Below are 19974 nucleotides of genomic sequence, written 5' to 3' on the forward strand. Positions count from 1 at the left end.
TGAATCACCCTGTATATATACATACATATACACACACTATTGTTGTTGTAGATTTTGTAATCTACTAATATGCACATAATTGTTAGGCTGTTCCTGCTGATAAGACAAGGGGCATCTGATGAGTATGGGCTTGGCACACCCAGGGTCCTGAGCTGGATATCATCATTCTTCTCTTGGTGATTCCTTTTTACTTTTCTCTCTTTCTCTCTTTATTTTATTTTATTATTTTTTTTTTTTGCTGGTGCAGCATAAGCCTAAGACTTCCTTGCACCATGTGGCTAATAATAATAAGGATCACTACACAAAGAACTTTCTGAGTTCATCTGGGCCAAACTATCAAGATTAGTCTTTCCAAAACTTGGCAGGTGATACCTCAACATTAACCCTGGATGAGTGCAAGTGCAGCCCAAAATTTAATTTTGAGATATCTTTCTAATAATCCCAGGGGCTCACATCTGGTGAGTATGGGCTTAGCACATCCAGGGTCCTGAGCTGGATATCATCATTCTCTCTCTCTCTCTCTCAGGGTAATTCAGATATTTTTTTTTGCTGGTGCAGCATAAGCCTAAGGCTTCCTTGCACCATATGGCTAATAATAATAAGGATCACTGACACAAAGAACTTTCTGAGTTCATCTGGGCCAAACTATCAAGATTAGTCTGTCCAAAACTTGGCAGGTGATACCTCAACATTAACCCAGGATGAATAATGTGGGGTGCAAGTGCAGCCCAAAATTTAATTTTGAGATATCTTTCTAATAACCCCAGGGGCTCATACCTGGTGTATGGGCATGGCACATCCAGGGTCCTGAGCTGATATCATCATTCTTCTTTTTCTTGGTGATTCCTCTCTCTCTCTCTGTCTCTCTCTCTCAGGGTAACTCACATTTTTTTTCTTTGGCTAGTGTAGCATAAGCCACAGGCTTCCTTGCACCAATAATAATGACAACACTGTTAATGTTGGTTGCCCTTGACTTCTCTCAGCTCAGTTCAGTTGGTAGATCTCCTAACATAAAATTATTTATATGTTTACGTATCAACATATTTGTGAGCAGAATTGCTCCTCATAATATAAAAGCAGTTATTGGGTAAATTTTTGTCCCAGGGCCAGGATCACAACAGTAGCATGATCTGCATAAAATGGTACAGGCAGTTTGCCAGGACAAGAAAATTATTTTGTGTATAAAATGTAACAAATGATTCTTACAAATTTAAGTTTTAACTTTTCTGTTTATTTTTTCTTAATAGATATGAATGTCTGTATGTGTAAAGAATTTTTTGTATAATTTTTTATTGCTTCTAATCTCAATTTTAAAAGATATTTCAATAATTTTAATTATTTTTATTCTTTTAATATTATCATATATATATATAAACAAAGTTTGGAGTGCACATTACTCAGAACATTCTGCAAACCTCACATTACTCATCCAAACTCAATGGTCACAAATTGTTTTTGAGCGAAGCAGCAGCCAACTATTGATATTTAGGCATTTTGCTATTGATAATTATTAATTTGAAGGTTTGTGTAGAAGTTTGAGGAGGACATTGTAATCTCTGAATATTCTGTAATTGATTGTGTTTATTACAAAACACAGTATTCAAGAAAAGCTTTCCCTTATTATTTTCGTATAATTACTCTAAGGTTCTGGCACAGCATTTATAGAGACTGAGTAAATGATTTGGAGTTTTTTTGCAATTTCCATGGTACTGTATTCCAATACAATTTTCTAATTAGTGCATATTGTTTTTCATATTTATTTATATCTAGTTCCTTCTGTGCTCATTTTTTAATATATCTGTAAGTATATATTAAGATAAACTATAATCAGTTTTTTTTTTTTTAATTTGAATATAGTTTTGTGTGATACTATATATGACAAGCACTCCATTGCCTACAATTTTATTCTTTGAAGAAGAGAAAACTTATATCAATCCGCTAGACAATCATGGAACAAAACATTCCTTTCCACATATAAGCGATAATCCTTCAGTGGAGTTGTCGGTAGTCATTCCAGCTTTTAATGAAGAAAAGCGGTGTAAGAAAATTATATAGTTAATGCAATTGTTAAAGAATATTTTGAATTATTGGTGCAGATTTTCTTGTATTAACAATGATTCAGGAAGTATTGCTGTTAAGAATTTTTGTAAAGCCTGGTAATACATTTTGAGGATGTGGAAGAGCTTAGAGCATAAATTATCCCCATGTTTAGTCACCTTTAAATATATTTAATATCTGTACATGGATAAATTTATTTAATTTGATAAATATTTGAAATTTATCTGAAAATTATTTGAAAAATAATAAAAAAAATTTATTTGAAAATATAAAAATTTGATAAACAGATATTAAATTTAATATCTGTACATTTTAATAATTTTATTTACTAACTCCACAGTTTTCAAAAAATTTTTTTTCATCTTCACAGAGCAAAAACAAAAATTTCTTTGTGTAATTTTGTGTATTTTATCACTTATTTTATTTTTATATTACTTGGTAAGACATTGGTATTCCAATGCAATTTTCTAATTAGTGCATATTGTTTTTCATATTTATTTATATCTTGTTCCTTCTGTGATTATTTTATGGATGTAGTTAAAATTGTAAATTTTATTTAATTTTTACTATTAAAATTAGTTTTGTTTATCCTGTTTAGTCATTGTGGTAAGAAATTCATTATATATATATATATATATATATATATATATATATATATATATATATATACAGGGTGTTTCAGTTAAACGTTTCAGAACTTCTAAGAGGGGTAGGGTACATCCTGACAACTCAAAATCATATAGCAATGTGGGGTCGGAAATGCTTTCCTGAAGCGGTGTTGTACACAGAAGCACCATAAAAAGAAAAGAGACCGTAAGTGAGAAATCGTTTTAATAATACATGAAAAGAAGCAAAAGGTACATGGATTAAAGTAAGTGTTCGAAGTTTCTTCCACGGGCTACAATGCACGCCTCACATCTCCGACGCATGGACATCCGAACATTCTGGAATACTCCAGGCGAATTTCGAATTTCTTCGGCAGCTACTGCGATTCTTGCAACCAGCTCCTCAGCATTGTCAACAGGGGTGTCATAAACTAGCGATTTCATATGACCCCAGAAATAAAAATCAAGACATGATAGGTCGGGTGACCGAGCAGGCCAACGCACGGGACCACCACGTCCGATCCACTGTTGACCAAATGTGACATCCAGGTAGTTACGAACATCTCCGCTATAATGGGCAGGGGCTCCATCGTGTTGGAACCACATTGTCTGTTGCGTCGATGCAGAAATCTGTTCATCTCTCAAAAGTTGTGGCAATACTTGCTGCAGAAAGATCAAGTAGATAGGTCCGGTTAGACGACACGGTAACAGGTAAGGTCCGATGAGGTGATCTCCCATAATACCGGCCCATACATTGACCGAAAATCGAATCTGTGCTGCACGACGTCGTATTGCATTCGGGTTCTCGACCGCCCAGATATGGTCGTTATACGTGTTGAAAATTCCTTCCCTTGTGAAGGTTGCCTCATCGGAAAACAACACTTCAGCAGGAAAAAGGGGATTTGTAGCACATTTTCCAAGGTACCACTGTGCGAAAGCAATACGAGGTTGAAGAAACTTCGAACACTTACTTTAATCCATGTATCTTTTGCTTCTTTTCATGTATTATTAAAACGATTTCTCACTTACGGTCTCTTTTCTTTATGGTGCTTCTGTGTACAACACCGCTTCAGGAAAGCATTTCCGACCCACATTGCTATATGATTTCGAGTTGTCAGGATGTACCCTACCCCTCTTAGAAGTTCTGAAACGTTTAACTGAAACACCCTGTATACATACATACATACACACACACACACACACTTTCAACTTTCACTCTGACTTCAACGAGGGAGGTGCCAGTAATATCTCCAACAAGACCATCGGCGATCATTAGCCGCAGTAGGTTATGAGAGCTGCCAACCCACTAGAGTCCCATTGCTAACACCATGCCTCAACTGGGCGAAAGAACATCGGCACTGGACCTTGGATGATTGGAGATGGGTCTCCTCGTCTGATGAGTCCCAATTCCAGTTGTTTCAAGCAGACTGGAGGGTGCACATATGGCGGAAACTGCACGAAGCTATGTACCTGTCATGTCAACAAGGAACTGTTCAGGCAGGTGGACAGGAACTTCCCTGGACAAAAAATTCAAGAACTTCCCAGGGAATTAATTTTGCTTCTTCAAGGCATCTGTTCAGTTGAAGGAAGGTGGAAGAGATGATGATCTTCTTTTTCACAGTAATGGTTTGGGGCATGTTCAACTGGCACACGTTGGCACACAACCTGGAACATTCAGATATGCATCCAGACGTACGTCTGGATGCATATCTGAATGTTCCAGGTTGTGTCCATCCTTGCAGACCATATGCATCCCTTCATGGTAATTGTGCACCCACAGGGCAATGGACTTTTCCAGCAGGACAATGTGCCTCCCCTCAGAACCGTGGTGACTAGAACATGGTTTGAAGAGCATTCCGCAGATTTTACCACTATGGAATGGCCTCCCAGTTTACTGGACAGAAACCCTGTGGAGCATCTTTGGGATGCTGTGGAAAGGTCTGTTTGAGCTTTGGATCCTCCACCCAGGAATGCAATGGAATTATGGACAGTGGCAGCAAACATGGATGGAAATACCTGTGGAACACTTTCATGAACTAGTGGACTCAGTGTCTCGCCATGCGACTGCCCTTATCTGGGCGAGAGGTGGGCTCACCTGTTACTAGATAGGTATTCCATGATTTCTGTCCACTCAGTGTATATTTTATGGCAGCACCTCCAAATATTATACTCTAGTTTCATGTCATGGAAGAGTCTGGCTGGCATCCAGTTATTTAAAAAAGTGTGTTTTTCAATTTACATTTTGCTTGCTGAAATAAAAGAGATGATTAAAAAAAAAAAATGTAAAAAGCACATTTCTAAAGTGCTGCAGAGGGAGTTTTATTTAAAAAAAAATAAAAATACATTTTCAATATAAAAAATGGATTTCACACTGTTGTGTTCATAACAGATTGAAATTAAAGGTGGAATAAAAAAGTGAACAGTTTGAATTATTTCTTGCTAATTTTTAAAGTTATAAACGGGATAAATTTTTCCAAGTGCCTGTGTGATCCTCAAAAAATACTGATGTGTCCGGTTAAAGGTTAATAAAAAGCTATTACAAATTACTGTTTGTTTCTATTTTATTACCCCTATATATATAAAATGTAAGCATCCTGTCATAAAGCTGGATCTATGTGTAAGGAGACATCATTAACAGATTTTTCATTGTACCATCCCTATTTTATTTTATACATATATTCTTCAGCTCTGTTTCAAATTCTTTTTTATTTTCCTCTGATCTGCTGTTTTTTTTGTTTTTTTTTTTTATCAAATTAATCCATTTTTCTCTTCAGTAACCATTGCAGCTTGATTTTGTATACATGTAATTATAACACTATGTAATTTTTGAATACATACTGAAATATTTTCCACTCTCATTTTGGATTTTTCTTCTTGTCTGATTTTTTTTTCTTGCTTTTTGCCAACTTGCATATTCTCTTATCAGTTATTTTTATTAATTTTTTATTTTGCTTTTAGTTATATTATAAATAAACAAATTGTATTTGGCTGCATAATTTTGTAAACAAATTTTATTTCTTCATATTATATTTCTTCAATTTTATTTCTTCAAATTAATGTCTATGCACTTAAATTTCAGTAACCCCTATGCTAAATGAGTGCCTACAATATTTAGAAGATAGGAAGGTAAGAACAATTTTTATTCATATTTTTCTCAATAGGCATATATGACCTTAAATTAAGGAAGGAGAGAGACTGAGACTGCTTATCATATTTTAAATTAAAGGCAAAATAAATTTGACAAAAGCAGTGGGAATAAAATTTTTAATTGCTTTAAAAAATATACAGTGGATTCCGGTTCTTTGGGCCACTGGTTAATCGGGGCAGCCGTTTAACCGGTGGCAAATCTTAAAAAAACAGAACCCAATCGAGAAAATAGCCAGGATTTATTTCGCTTGATTGGAACAACATGCCGTTTAATCGGCGCAGGAGACAGTAGCACTGGAGATTACCCTACGATTGTCTCCTACCGAACCACATGGTTTGGTCGGATTTCTGGAGGTCACAATCATAAAACAATTAACAGTCACCTGTTTATTGGGCTTTTCTGTTAGTGCAATCTATCATAAATGGATAGTAAACTCGATCTTATTGAATTTGCGATAATACTGGCAGCTGGAATTGTGGGTTATTATGGTGAAATGTGTTTACACTTCCATGGAATCTTCAATCATATAAAAAAATTAATTTTCAGAATCTTCTCTTCATTCCTATTTTTAAAGCTTCGTAACTTGTTACTCTGTTTTCCGTGCGCATATCATGTTACTTGCAATTTGTGTGTGCCGAGTTCTTTGTTATTGATTACTTATCTTTTTACATTTTAACCCCACCCACAAATGTCAGTGAACAGAAATGTCAACTAGTTAGTATGTACATATTACAGTACGTATTAATTATTCCGATTATCACGTATATTCTTCCGATTTTCGGGTATCATTTAATTTTTTAATTGGTAAGGTAATAAAGGGTAAATTTGTGCTTAATATATCTTTACTTTTATAGCCTGTGGATAATATTCCTCCTATTTTCGCTAATTAGAATCGCTGTTTAATAGAATTAAAATTCAATTCCCAAATGTGACCACAATGACCGGCTACTACATCGTATAGTGAATGGTACTTTACTATGGTGACTCCATCGTAATGTGGTTTGATTGTACAGTGAACCAATTGTAAAGCAGAGGTCCATTGTATTTTTAACTTTTTTTACGTGAAACTTCGGATAATTAGGGCAGCCGCTTAATCAGGCCAAAATGCACTAGTCCCGATGTGTCCCAAATAACTGGAATCGACTGTATATTTTTTTCATTAGAATATAAATCATGGAATTCATATATTTGAGATAGATTTATTTTTTATAATATAATTTCTTTAAGGTAAAAACAGGTAGAATTTATTATTTAGAAATATAAAATACATTTAATTTTTGATATATTTTATTTTTTATTTGATCATTATATGCAGCACTCTCATAAAATTTCATTTAGCTTATGCAAAATGGAGTTTGGGGATCCTACCCAGTATTAAACTGCCAGAAATTGCCTAATCTTATTGCCCTAGGCATCCCTGTACTCTCAGTACATGTGTGTAATTACATTCTCAGTACATATCTTGAGCCATTCTTGATTGTATGGAACTCTACAAGACCAGTCAGCTTCATAATTTTAATTTTCTGATACACCTTTAACTGTCTTCATTTAGTTATTGCATACTGCATAACCAGGCCTATCCATTTAGTTTGCCTGGAGTGGTTCTGCCGTGAACAACTTGAGTGTGTTCTTATGGGGCTCACATCTGGTGAGTACAGGCTTGGCACACCCAGGATCCTGATCATAATTCTTCTCTTTCTTAGTGATTCCCTTCTGGCTCTCTCTCTCTCTCTCAGGGTAACTCAGAATTTTTTTTTTTGGCTGGTGCAGCAAAAGCCTCAGGCTTCCTTGCACCATATGGCTAATGATAATAATAATATACATTCTGTTTTGACTGTTATACCAGGAGAGAAACCTTGATAACAGGAAGATTGCATTTGCAAATGAAATGCTGATAAAGCAAAACTGAAGATATGACATATTCTTAAATGTCAATCAGTTGTTATTACCACCAATAAGACCGTTACATATAAAACCTATATGTTTTGTTCTTCATGTCCTTGAAAAAAAAAATCTTAAATAATTGGAAACTCATAGAAGGAACTTTATGTGCTTTAAATGCACAAAAAAAATAATCATAGTAAAAATGTGGTAATAGATGACTACGGTTAAGTACTGATAATGAGATAGTTGAATTGAATAAAAAAATATTTATTGAAGGCACAGTGGTGTTCACTGTGTAGACCAAATCTGATGGTCTTGCAAAACAGTTATATCACGGAAGTGTTAATTTTAGAGCAGTGTGATTCTGAAGCTAATTCATTCACTAAACCAGCGTTTCCCAAACTGTTCCGTGATAAATCGTAATTAATAATTAAACAAATAAAATAAATAAATAAATTTTGCAAATTTGTAGTGTACACCACTTTTGTATCATTATAATTTTTAACTTTTTTTTTTTGGTTATTAATATACTGGCATAGACTGCAGAATCAAATGTAATCAAATATACCGTGGAACACTTTATTTTGGCGGGCTTTTGCATACAGAAGTATGCCTAGATGTAATGACATCTACGAAAAAGTAGCAATGTAGTGATCTAATATGCCATTCGTATGCTATTTAGCCTGGAGTATACGGGTTGAAGGAGAGGAGGAAATGAACCGATATCATAACTAAACACACTTGTTTGTATAATTTTTTTTTGATAATTATTAGTATTTCGAAATATTATTATTAAAATATGTGACCATGAATTTGTGGTTGAAAAAAGGAACTTTAAAACGAGAAGCAAAGTACTTCTAGTATTGCAACTGTGGTCGACGAAAACGAACACAATATTGTCACACTTCATCAAAGTGAAGATGAACAATCCCAGCCTTTTGTTCCCCGAAAATCTGAAGTGAAAAAACAAGAACCAACTACTAAAAGACCAAAACAAAAGTATAATGACAGTTATTTGAATTTTGGCTTTACATGTGTTGGAAATAAAGATGCCCGATACACAGTGCATCATATGTAATAAAATATTAGCAAACAGTTCTTTGGCTCCCTCAAAATTTGTGTTTCGTAAGTGTTCTGTAAATATGTTGTGAGATGAAAGTGTTCCATGAATATGTTGTGAGATGAAAAGTGTTTCGTGACTAAAAAGTTTGGGAAACGCTGCACTATACCATATCTGAAATTGAAATTATTAATTGTGATGGTCCTTGCAATTAGGGCCGACCGGGCTAGCCGGGTGGGTAAAGTGCCTGCCTGGCAACCCAAAGGTCGCGGGTTCGATTCCCGCCTCGGGCTTGGATCAAAGTACTGCAAAAACCTTGGGAGGTGCATTATGGCCACAGAAGCCTATGTGCCAACAACTACCAAAAAAAAAAAAAAAAAAAAAAAAAACCTTGCAATTAGATAAAACTTGACTTGGCAATCTGTTGAACTGATTATAACTCTGTATGAAATGGCCATTTTTCTGAACTCTGTATGAAATGGCCATTTTTCTGAACTCTGTATGAAATGGCCATTTTTCTGAACTCTGTATGAAATGGCCATTTTTCTGAACTCTGTATGAACTTGTTTGTATAAACTTTGTTGGGATTGTAGGTAAGATTTCTAGATGGATTATAGGGTAGCCGCAGGGCAGGAAGCAGAGGTTGTAATTAATGGTTACTCTTCAGGGTGGATCTTCAATAATTATTCTTCAGATTGGACCTTCAGTGGTTACTCTTAAGATTGGATTCTCAGACCCTTATTGATCTGATTAAGGTCTGTGAGGATCTGAAAGGAGGAAGCAAAATAATTGAGAGCAAAATTTCACTGTTTTAAATTATTCCAAAGCTAGGGACCATAAATTCAAATTATGAAGGAAGAGGTTTAATTGGATTATAGAAAGTTTTCTTTTAGCCAGTGAGTTGTTAATTATTGAAATAAGTTGCTCCCTGGGTAGTTGATGCTGTCAGCTTGGGAAAATTCAGAGGTCAGCTGGATAGGTGCCAATGTGAGGAGAGTATTACGTCAGTAGTTTATTTTTTTTTTTTGGCTGCAGCAAAAGGCTATGGCTTTCTTGCCCAATATGGTCAATCAATGCTAATTCTGTTTGTATATTCTAACCAAGTCCAAATTCAATGTTAACATGTCTCCATTACAAATCGTGTCACAGCTTCTTCAACTTGTGGAAATCTTCCTTTCTTAGGCCCTGTAAAGCACTTGGTTGTTGCTTTGCACAAAAATATGGAATTGCAATCATTTCTCCAACGACGAACATTTACTTCACTAATGTCAAAATGTCAACCTGCAGCTCTATTTCCATGTTCTTTTGCATACACAATAACTTTTCGTTTCAATGTGGCTTCGTAGTGCAATCTTTTCAACAACATTTTAATGTGCAATAAGGGATCAAAATGAACAAAATACAGTAACTCCACTTCTTACGTACTTTTGAAGATATAAACAAAACTTCCTAGTTTTCGCTGAGTGAACTCCGCTATAATGAAATAATGGTGGCTTCACGTTTTGAAAGCACGTGAAATCACAACAGCCACTTTATTCTCCAGTGGAATTGGAGAATGCAATAACGGTCAAAGTTGGAAGTGGGGTTTCTGTGTAAAACCAAAACGTGTGGTGCCGACCGGACTAGCTGGGTGGGTAAAAGTGCCTGCCTGGCAAACCAAAGGTCACGGGTTTGAATCCCGCCTCGGTCTTGGATCAAAGTACTGCAAAAACCTTGGGAGGTGCATTATGGCCACAGAAGCCAATGTGCCAACAACTAACTAAAAAAAAAAAAAAAAAAAAAAATGCGTGGTGCCGTGTGCAAAGTGCAGGAAATTCACAAAAAAAAAAAAAACTGCGATTGTAAGACGCCATCGATTCTAAGACGCACCCCGTTTTTAGAGAGAAAAAAAGTGCGTCTTAGAATCGAAGAAATACGGTAATTAATTACCTCAGCTCCTTTTTAAAGAGAAAAATGCAGTCAGTCACATTTAGTATTAGTATTATCTATATAGTATTAGTATCAGCAAATTCTGCAATGAAGCAAGCTTTATGCCATTAGTCACAAAAAAAAAAAAAAAACGTATCCCGCCTCACCTTTTCTATCCCCTTTAATAATTGTTTCTTCAATTTTATTCAGATTTACCCACTTCAACAACACCAGATGCAGTTTGTTCCTACAGTCAATCTCTCCTCTCTTTGGCTGAAAGCAAATGTTTAGATATCTGTCCTACAACTATCTGTTTTCAATTTAAATTTATTTCACTTTATGCGTGTTGTCCAAGAAAGAGTAAGGATGACATCGGCATTTAGTTTACTCAATCCGTTTAAAGCTTAAAACTTTCCAATAAGGTCTCCTTGCAGGCACCTAGTTTCCAAGAGCTGTAATGAACTGAAGTCTTCTGAGGTGAGAGTAATCTTTTGTGTCCTTGAATAATCTGGTTGCTCTTTTCTGCAACCATTCTAAATGGTCCACATCCTTCTTAAATAAGGCTTGCAGATCTGTATACAGTACTCAAGATGCAGCCTGAGCAATGCCATATACAATGTTATGATCAGCTCCTTGTCACTGCTGGCAAAATTCCTATATAACCATCAACAGAAAACCACGAACTGTCCTAACAGTCTGTCTGCACTGCTCAAAGACCATGCTGGACAGTACAATAATTACCCCTTGGTCTCTTTTGTTCACCACCTCCATGAATGTTGTATGACTCAATTGGCAAGTTATTCTGGGAATACTACTAAAGATATGCAGTAAATTGCATTTACTAGTGCTAAACCTCAATTGCCTCTTCTCAGCCAAATTTTTCTGTCATGTTGCTGTATTATTTATGCCTTGGTTTTCCTCTCAATCTTTGTATCAACTGCAGACAATCTTTGTATCAACTTAGTCAATAAGCTTGATCCTTCAGCAATATTATTCATAAATATTGAGAAAATAAAGGGCATAGCACTGAACCCTGAGGGACTCCACTAATAATATTAGTCCCATTAATAACTGGTCCATCTTCTGACACTCAACCATCTCTCTTTGAACGTGTACAAGGAGTTGTCTTTTTAGGTGATCTTCAAACTTGGACTAATATTCAAAGTGTGGTCTTACAATTGCCACAAGTATACTAATCTGGAAGATTCTCAATCTCATGGTTGTCAGTTATGAAAACTGAATTTCAGTCGTGTATTGGTACCTCTAAGGTATAACTTTCCTGCAATGATTATAACCCAACATGAATTCAGCAGTACTTAACCTGCCATTTACAGTTCAGTTGATTTGTGATAAATGCATAGTTTTGCCGATAATCGCACATTGTATTCCACTTTTCATTTTGAGAAACCTTGTCCTGCTCAATCAGCTTCAACTTCTCCAAAATCTGCTACTAATTCTCTAAATGCCAATCTCCAGGTAATTCTCCTGTGGGGCAAAGGCAACTTAGTTGATTTCAATCCTTCTAAAACTCAGTCTTGTCTTATATCTCGCAAAAAGGATTCTTCTGCTCCTATGCTTATCTTTGGTGACACTCCGATTTCTAGGCAAAATGATATATCTCTTTTGGGGATTACCCTGACTTCTAATCTCTCTTGGCACAAGCACATTACAAATATTGCTTCCTCTGCATCTAAAAAATTTCGTTTTCTCTTTCGCTCTCGGCATTACTTTTCTTCCAAATAGCTGCTCACTCTGTATAAATCGCAAATCCGCCCTGCTATGGAACATTGTTCCCACATCTGGGGTGGTGCCCCCAAAACCTCACTCTCTCTCTCTCAGGCTTCTTGATTCCATTCAGAGGAGGGCAGTTAGGTTAATTAATGATTCATCTCTAACAGAGTCTCTCCACTTGCTTTCTCATAGACGTACTGTTTCTGCTGCATGCCTCTTCTATAGATACTTCCATGGGCACTGTTCTTCTGAATTGGCTTCTATAATTCCCGCTCTCTCTTTCAAAACAATTCAAACACGTGCCGCCACCAGCCAACATCCATTTACTGTCCAACTTCAAACCCACAGAACCAACTTTTCAGCTTCCTCATTTATTCATTCAACTGCTGTTTTCTGGAACAACCTTCCTTCATACATATTTCCTGAAAATTGCAGTCTACAGAAGTTCAAGTCTAATGTCAACAAATATCTTCTTTCGTCTTCTCAACCTCCAACCCAAGCACGGTACTAAGTACTATAGGTTCTAATACCTCTCATGTTTGGGGTTTTCATTAAAAAAAAAAAATGCATCCACTCACTAAAAGCTCTTGCAGAAAAAAAAAATCTTTGTACCCTCATTTTATACTGTTTTGCAAGTAGATGTTCTGACAAGTCTCAGGCGCTAGAAAAGTGCCTGAGACTTGCACTAGAAATCAGTTTTGGTATGCACATGGTAATGAGCCAACACCTCCAACCTACATTTAGGACCCCCTAAATTTGGATACCAATGAGCATTCTTAAAAAGAGGCAAACCTTTGACTTCTGGACTGCTAACCTAGCCTGATCTTATTTCCCAACCTCTATGCCCTCTACAGCTGGTAATGGATGACTAGCACCAAAGATTTTGGCAACCAGTTAAAAGACACTTCTGCTCTGCTATACTTAATGATTACGGGGCAATGTTGTTACAGGGCAATTAGTTAGGATTAAATTTGAAAGTGTCTGCAATTCTTCCCAGACATGATAGGAGTAAGTGCACAATGAGAGCCTTGTTAATTGATTTGGCCCTGGAGAGACTGTGCAAGGTATATGCTATAGAATTTTTCTCAGTGTGGTCTGTGCTTGCTAATAGGAGCGATTATTTCTACAGGGATGGGATGAACTAATGATGGGATGAATAGGGTGCTATTCCTGCACCCCTTCTTAACTAGAAGGGGTGAAGGGGTGCAGGAATATTTGCTGATGCTACTGAAACAGTGTTAGGTGTGTTGGAAAACTGCTAGTTGGGGGGGATACAGCCACAGGCAGAAATGAAACTGACTTTGCAGTGCTTCTATTGGAATATGCAGCAGCCTGGAAAACAAGGTGTCAGGGGTTTCAAGGCAAGCTGCGAGGTCCTCACGGAACAAGCAAACACATAGCTGTGTTAGGGTGACTAATAGTAAGATCAGGTGCATGTATGTACAATAATGCTAGGAGCATAGTAAATAAATTTGATGAACTTAAAGTACTGGTTTAGTCATCAAATGCAGACATTGTAGAGATATCAGAAAGGACAGATAGCACAGGTCGGAAAGGGTTATCCTCTTAGATAAGAAGCATATATTAAATCTAAGTCAGTGTATCCAGTTGACATGGGTAGCCAGTGCAATGTTGAAGCAGTTTGGTGTGACATAAGCACTGGGAGAACAGAAATGACAGTAGGCGTGTGTTATAGGCCTAATGACTGTGATGAGTATAATGAACAGCTTTGCAGACATGGACTGGAACTTGTGGGTTTGTCATTCACACAGTATCAAGACTTTTGTGAATTTATTGGATGATTGTTTTCTAAAGCAGCATTTTAGAGAGGCAACAAGAGAAAGCAATATGCATGATCTGATTATCAGCAGTGATTCTTCATGCATTAAGAATTTGCAGATAAAAGAACCACTAGGTGGGACTGAATACAGTGTATTTATGTGGGATTTATTTAAGATGTAACTACCATCAAGAATAAAGGGAAGGGCTTTGCTTTCATAAAGGTGACTCAGACAGTTTTTAAATTCTATGCAGCAGGACCAACTGATGATGTCACCAACAACCATTTCTAAGTGGGAAGCATTCTGGGAAGTAATTGTAAAAGCTACTAGCATTTCCTACCAACTAAGAAATACTGTTCCAGGCTTAGACATAAGTGGATGTGAGATGAACTGATGAGACTTGAGACAGAGAAGAAAAATGCATATAAATTATCAGGTGATACAGAAGCCTATGGTGTATATAAACTAGTCTGCAATCAAGTCACAAAGAGGTTAAGCATGCTGGGGCAGATTACGAGAAGTCTTTGGCAAAGGATACAAAGAAAAACAGCAAAGAATTCTCTACTTATGTAAATGCTAGAAGGAAGAGGCAGTTTGTCCAATCACGTTGGTCCAATAGATTTGGTTTGCTGCTTTGCTGACAAACTAAATAGATAATTTGCATCTACATTCACAAATGAGGATTTTTTTAGGGATGGGTATGCCAGAAGTGTGTCAAATTCTGACAGGGGGCTAAATAATTTTTGATAACTGAGAGGAAAGCAGAAGAGAAATTGTTGAAGCTAAACATAAAAAAGCCACTTGCAATGAATGGGATCTGCATGCTGGGGCAGATTACGAGAAGTCTTTGGCAAAGGATGCAAAGAAAAACAGCAAAGAATTCTCTACTTATGTAAATGCTAGAAGGAAGAGGCAGTTTGTCCAATCACGTTGGTCCAATAGATTTGGTTTGCTGCTTTGCTGACAAACTAAATAGATAATTTGCATCTACATTCACAAATGAGAATTTTTTAGGGATGGCTATGCCAGAAGTGTGTCAAATTCTGACAGGGGGCTAAATAATTTTTGATAACTGAGAGGAAAGCAGAAGAGAAATTGTTGAAGCTAAACATAAAAAAGCCACTTGCAATGAATGGGATCTGTTCAGTTACATTAAGGGAGGAAGCAAAAGAGATAACCTGTAACCATAATTATGAGAGCATCCTAGGGTTCAGGGGAAGTTCTTATGGATTGAAGATGTTCGAATGTATCCCCAGTTCACAGATGTAGGATCACTAGGCAAGGTGAGTAATTATAGACCTGTAAGCTTGACTTTTATTCCAGGGAAAATGGTCCATATGTACAGAATGCATTTGTACTGTAGTCACAGCATGGATTTGTTAAGGGGCGATCTCATCTTACCAACGTGATTGGATACTATGATGCAGGAACAAAGGAAATGGATGCAAAAACTACTTTTGACATTATATACTTAGATTTTAGAAAAGCTTTTGATACTGTTGTCCATAAAAGACTGCTATACAAATTGGAGCAATGTGGCATTAAGGTCAAGTTACTGCTATGAATAAAGGGATGGTTGAGTGGGGAGAAGACAGAGAGTGGTAATCAGTGGACAATGATCTTCATGGACTAATAACTGGGCTCATTGTTGTTTTCTATATTTATGAATGATATTGATGAAGGTATATCAGGTTTAATGTCTTAGTTTGCAGATGGTATGAAGGTTGGCAAGGTGGTAAATGACAGTAATCAGGGTATGCTACTGCACAAGATTTAAAAAAATTAGGCAGATGGGTAGAGAAGTGGTAATTGTAGTTCATCATTGACAAATGCGTGGTACTGTATATGGTAATGGTAATCCCAGAATATTATACCAACTGTGTGGTACTATACTCATTATATTGGAGAATGAAAAAGACCTGGCAACAATTGTGCAGTCAGTCAGGCTTCTAGGACAGTTTATGGAGTTTTGTAATGATATATTTATTTAAATTTTTTCAGCAGGGATAAGGAGATGGTTATCTCATTATATAAGGCCACACCTTGAGTACTTTGTATAGGTCTGGAAGCCTCATTTTAGGAAGAATGTGGATCTGTTGAAATGAGTGCAGAGAAGAGTAGTGAGATTAGCAAGGAGGATAAAAAGCTTGCCCTTACCAAAAAAGGCTTCAATTCTGCAAATTACAGCATCCTGAGACTATGTATCTGTGAAGAAATCAGATTAATGTGTTTAAGGCTTTGAATGGATTGAGTAAGCTAAATGCTGATGGTAACCTTCCTCTTGTTCATACTATACATGTGAAGTGGGGGCATAAATTCAAATTGAAGAAGGATGGTTTACAGGATGTGTGGAAATTTGCTTTCAGCCAGCAGATAATTGATTGTTAGAACAAACTTCTTCCATCTGGAATTGTGGGAGTGGGTAGTTTAAATAAATTCAAGGAAAATCTAGTTAAACTGTTTCATTTTCTTTTTTTTTTTGGCTGAATGACTTATAAGTTTGTTTTCTTGAAAATCATATGTCACTACTAATGTTACTACTGCTGATCAGGGTTTAAGAATTTAAAAGGATTGAGTATAATGAATGCTGATGACATCTTTACTCTTTCTGAATTGATACACATCAGGGGACCTAAATTTAAAATGAAACAAATATGTACATTGAAGAATAGATGTGCAGAAATTTGCTTTCAGCAAGAGAATAATTGATCTTTGGGAAAAACTTTTACCTAGTCTTATGAAGTGGATATTTTGAATATATTTGAAGGAGGACAAATTATTAGAAGAAATGGCCATATTAAGTTGGTAAACAATTTTTTCCTTTGGTTGATGCTACATAAACTTGCTTCCTGCCATTGTTTTTAGCATTAGTATTAGTAGAGGCATATGATCCAAAAAAGCAAGCTTATGCAGCATCACCAAAAAAAAAAAAAAAAAAAAAAAAGACCGCTCCCATTTCACCCCTCCGTTCATTCCAAATTACCTGTCCAGCTCAGCCTTAAATTTATTTAGGCTATCAACTTCCACAACAAAGGATGGAAGTCTGTTCCACCAACCAACTACCCGCTGGTTAAAGGCAAACTTCCGCACATCTGTCTTTCCTCAATTTGAATTTATGCCCTCTCAGGTGATTATTCCGAGCAAGAGGAAGAATCCCATCAGCATTGAGCATGCTCAAACCATTCAAGGCTTTATACACCTCAATCAGATCACCACACAGGTGCCTAGTCTCTAGACACTGTAATCTGCAAAACTCAAGCCTTTCTTCCTAAGAGCAACCCTTCATTTCATTCACTAATCTTGTTGCACTACTCTGTACTCACTCCAACAGATCTACATACTTCTTAAAATGAGGCCTCCAGACCTGTATACAGTAATCAAGGTGTGGCCTGACCATTGCCTTATACAAGGGGATAATCACATCCTTATCCCTGCTAGACAAATTTCTGTTTATCATTGATAAGACACTATCAGCTACTCTTGCAGACCGTCTGCACTGCTCGGAAAACTTCATATTTGCCTTCAAAATTACCGCCAGGTCCTTTTCGTTCTCTACCACTGTCAGTGTAGCACCACAGAGTTGATACATCATCACTCTGGGGTTACTGCTTCCCATATGTAGTACTTTACATTTGTCAATGTTAACCTTCATTTGCCACCTCTCAGCCCATCTGTTCAACTTTTCCAGATCTTTTTGCAGCAGCGTAGTGTCATTAGTGTCCTTAACAACCCTGCCAACCTTCGTATTGTCTGCAAACTTGGACATTAAGCTTGATACACCATCATCAATATCATTTATAATTACAGAAAACAACAATGGACCCAACACTGAACCCTGAGGAAGTCCACTAATAACATTAGTCCACGATGAGCAGTATCCATTGATTACCACTCTCTGTCTTCTCCCACTCAACCATCCCTTTATCCATTGTAGCAATTTGCCTCCAATGCCACACTGCTCCAATTTGTGCAGCAGTCTTCCATGTGCAACAGTATCAAAAGCCTTTCTAAAATCCAAATATAGATATCAAAGTTATTCCCTGCATCCAGTTCCTTTGTGACCACATCATAGTATCCAATCAAATTGGTCAGGCAAGACTTTCCCTTAACAAAACCATGCTGTGTTCGAGCTATAACTGAAGTCTTGTCTAGATGATCCTGCAGTGCTTCTTTAACCAGTGCCTCCATTAATTTTCCTGGATCAGAAGTTAAACTAACAGGTCTATAATTACTTGTGTCGCCCTTTGATCCTCCTTTGTGAATTGGGGTTACCTTAGCACATCTCCAGTCCATGGGTATCTCCCCCGAGTCCAAAGAAGCTCTCATAATTATGGCTAAGGGTTTGCTTACTTCCTTTGCTGCCTCCTTTAATATACAGTCTGTCCTCGTATAGCACGATAGTTGTGTTCCTAGAAACCCTCGTGCAATGCAAAATCGTGCAATATAAACAACAGGCCCTATGGGAAAAGTGGGGTTAGGTGCCGACCACCCAAGATTGAACACACATTTGGAACCAAAACATTACCAAACACAATAAATAATCGGGTAATTTTAATCGTTATAAAATACGTAAGTATTTTATAACGATTAAAATACGTAATAAAAAATAATATATATATATTTTTATTATAATATAAATAATAAAAAATATTTATTTTTTTATTATTTATTATATTATAATAAAGTATTTTTAGTATTTTTTTAATACTAAAAAAGTATTTTTTACGAATAAAATACGTATTTTATAATACGTAAGTATAAATTATAATACGTAAGTCGTAATAAAATCCTTACGTATTTTATTACGTAATAAAATATTGCTAATGCTTTTGCTTCTATCGTAAGCAAACTAGTTTTTTGTTTGATTTTCTATCCAAACAGATAGAAAATCGAAAAACAGATAGAAAGGACAGCCGTTCCATCTCTTCTAATTCTTGTGTCTTAATCTAATGGATTTTAATTACACTTTGAGTTGTTTTTATTTTCTCTGCATTCTTTGTAATTCTCGGGGTTGCCTCATTTAGGTCTGTAGCACGTGCAATATCACATGGTCTTTCATTTCGCTCAAAGCGTTTCACAATTTGATATTTTTTCTCTATCGACAGAGGCGGACTGGCCATAAGCCTTATCCGGGAAATCCCGGTGGGCCGGAGGCCGGTGTGATTTTGGCCATAAACCGTAGTATGAGGCCACTATAAATTTTCCCGGGTAAGAATTTTTGACCCGGTCCGCCTCTGTTAATCGATATTGCTTTTTTTTTTCTCTCTCTGAATCTGCAGTGTCTTCACCAGGATGCTTCCTTTTCACACCTTTTAAGTATTTTACTCATTTTTAAAGCACAATTACAAAACGAGGAGGCACGCTTAATACACATAAACAAAGCTGCGCGCGTGTAGCAACTGAATAAACAACACCGTAAAGGCCGAGATACACTATTAACACCTCACATTTTACTAAAGCACATTTCTGGGGATTACTACCATAAAACAATTTCCAGTTGCGTTTCTGCTAGTGGAATCTGTAATAAACTGGTCGTAAACTCGATCTAATTGCAATTGCAAATTATCGATAGCTGGAATTGTGTGGGTTTTTACGTTATTATGGTGAAATGTGTTTCCCCTTCACTGATATAAAACACATGAATACATTTCAGAATCTTCTTCATTCCTATCATGTTGTGTTCAGTTGGGGTGATTCCACATTCGACTGCCATTTCTCATAAACACAAAGGCGAATCGTGCATAAGCGAATTCGGTTCGTGTTATATAAGATAACGTTCCCCTGTTTATAAATCGTGTA

At 36.5% G+C, this 19974-nt stretch overlaps 1 protein-coding gene across 2 annotated transcripts in view; it reads left to right on the forward strand.

Annotated features, from left to right (window-relative positions):
* wol (Dolichyl-phosphate beta-glucosyltransferase wollknaeuel) overlaps positions 1-19974 on the forward strand; it is a 117410-nt gene that overhangs the window by 22781 nt on the left and 74655 nt on the right. Inside the window, exons 2-3 of one of the 2 annotated variants that reach the window (XM_090388006.1) lie at positions 1858-2038; positions 5743-5789. In XM_090388006.1, the coding sequence (XP_090244132.1) occupies positions 1858-2038; positions 5743-5789 (228 nt within the window). The remainder of the gene's footprint in view (positions 1-1857; positions 2039-5742; positions 5790-19974) is intronic. The other variant, XM_090388007.1, reaches the window with a different exon arrangement.

The sequence above is a fragment of the Mastigoproctus giganteus genome, chromosome 13 (assembly GCF_048544385.1).
Source record: "Mastigoproctus giganteus isolate SK-2022 chromosome 13, ASM4854438v1, whole genome shotgun sequence".
Lineage (NCBI taxonomy): Eukaryota > Metazoa > Arthropoda > Arachnida > Uropygi > Thelyphonidae > Mastigoproctus > Mastigoproctus giganteus.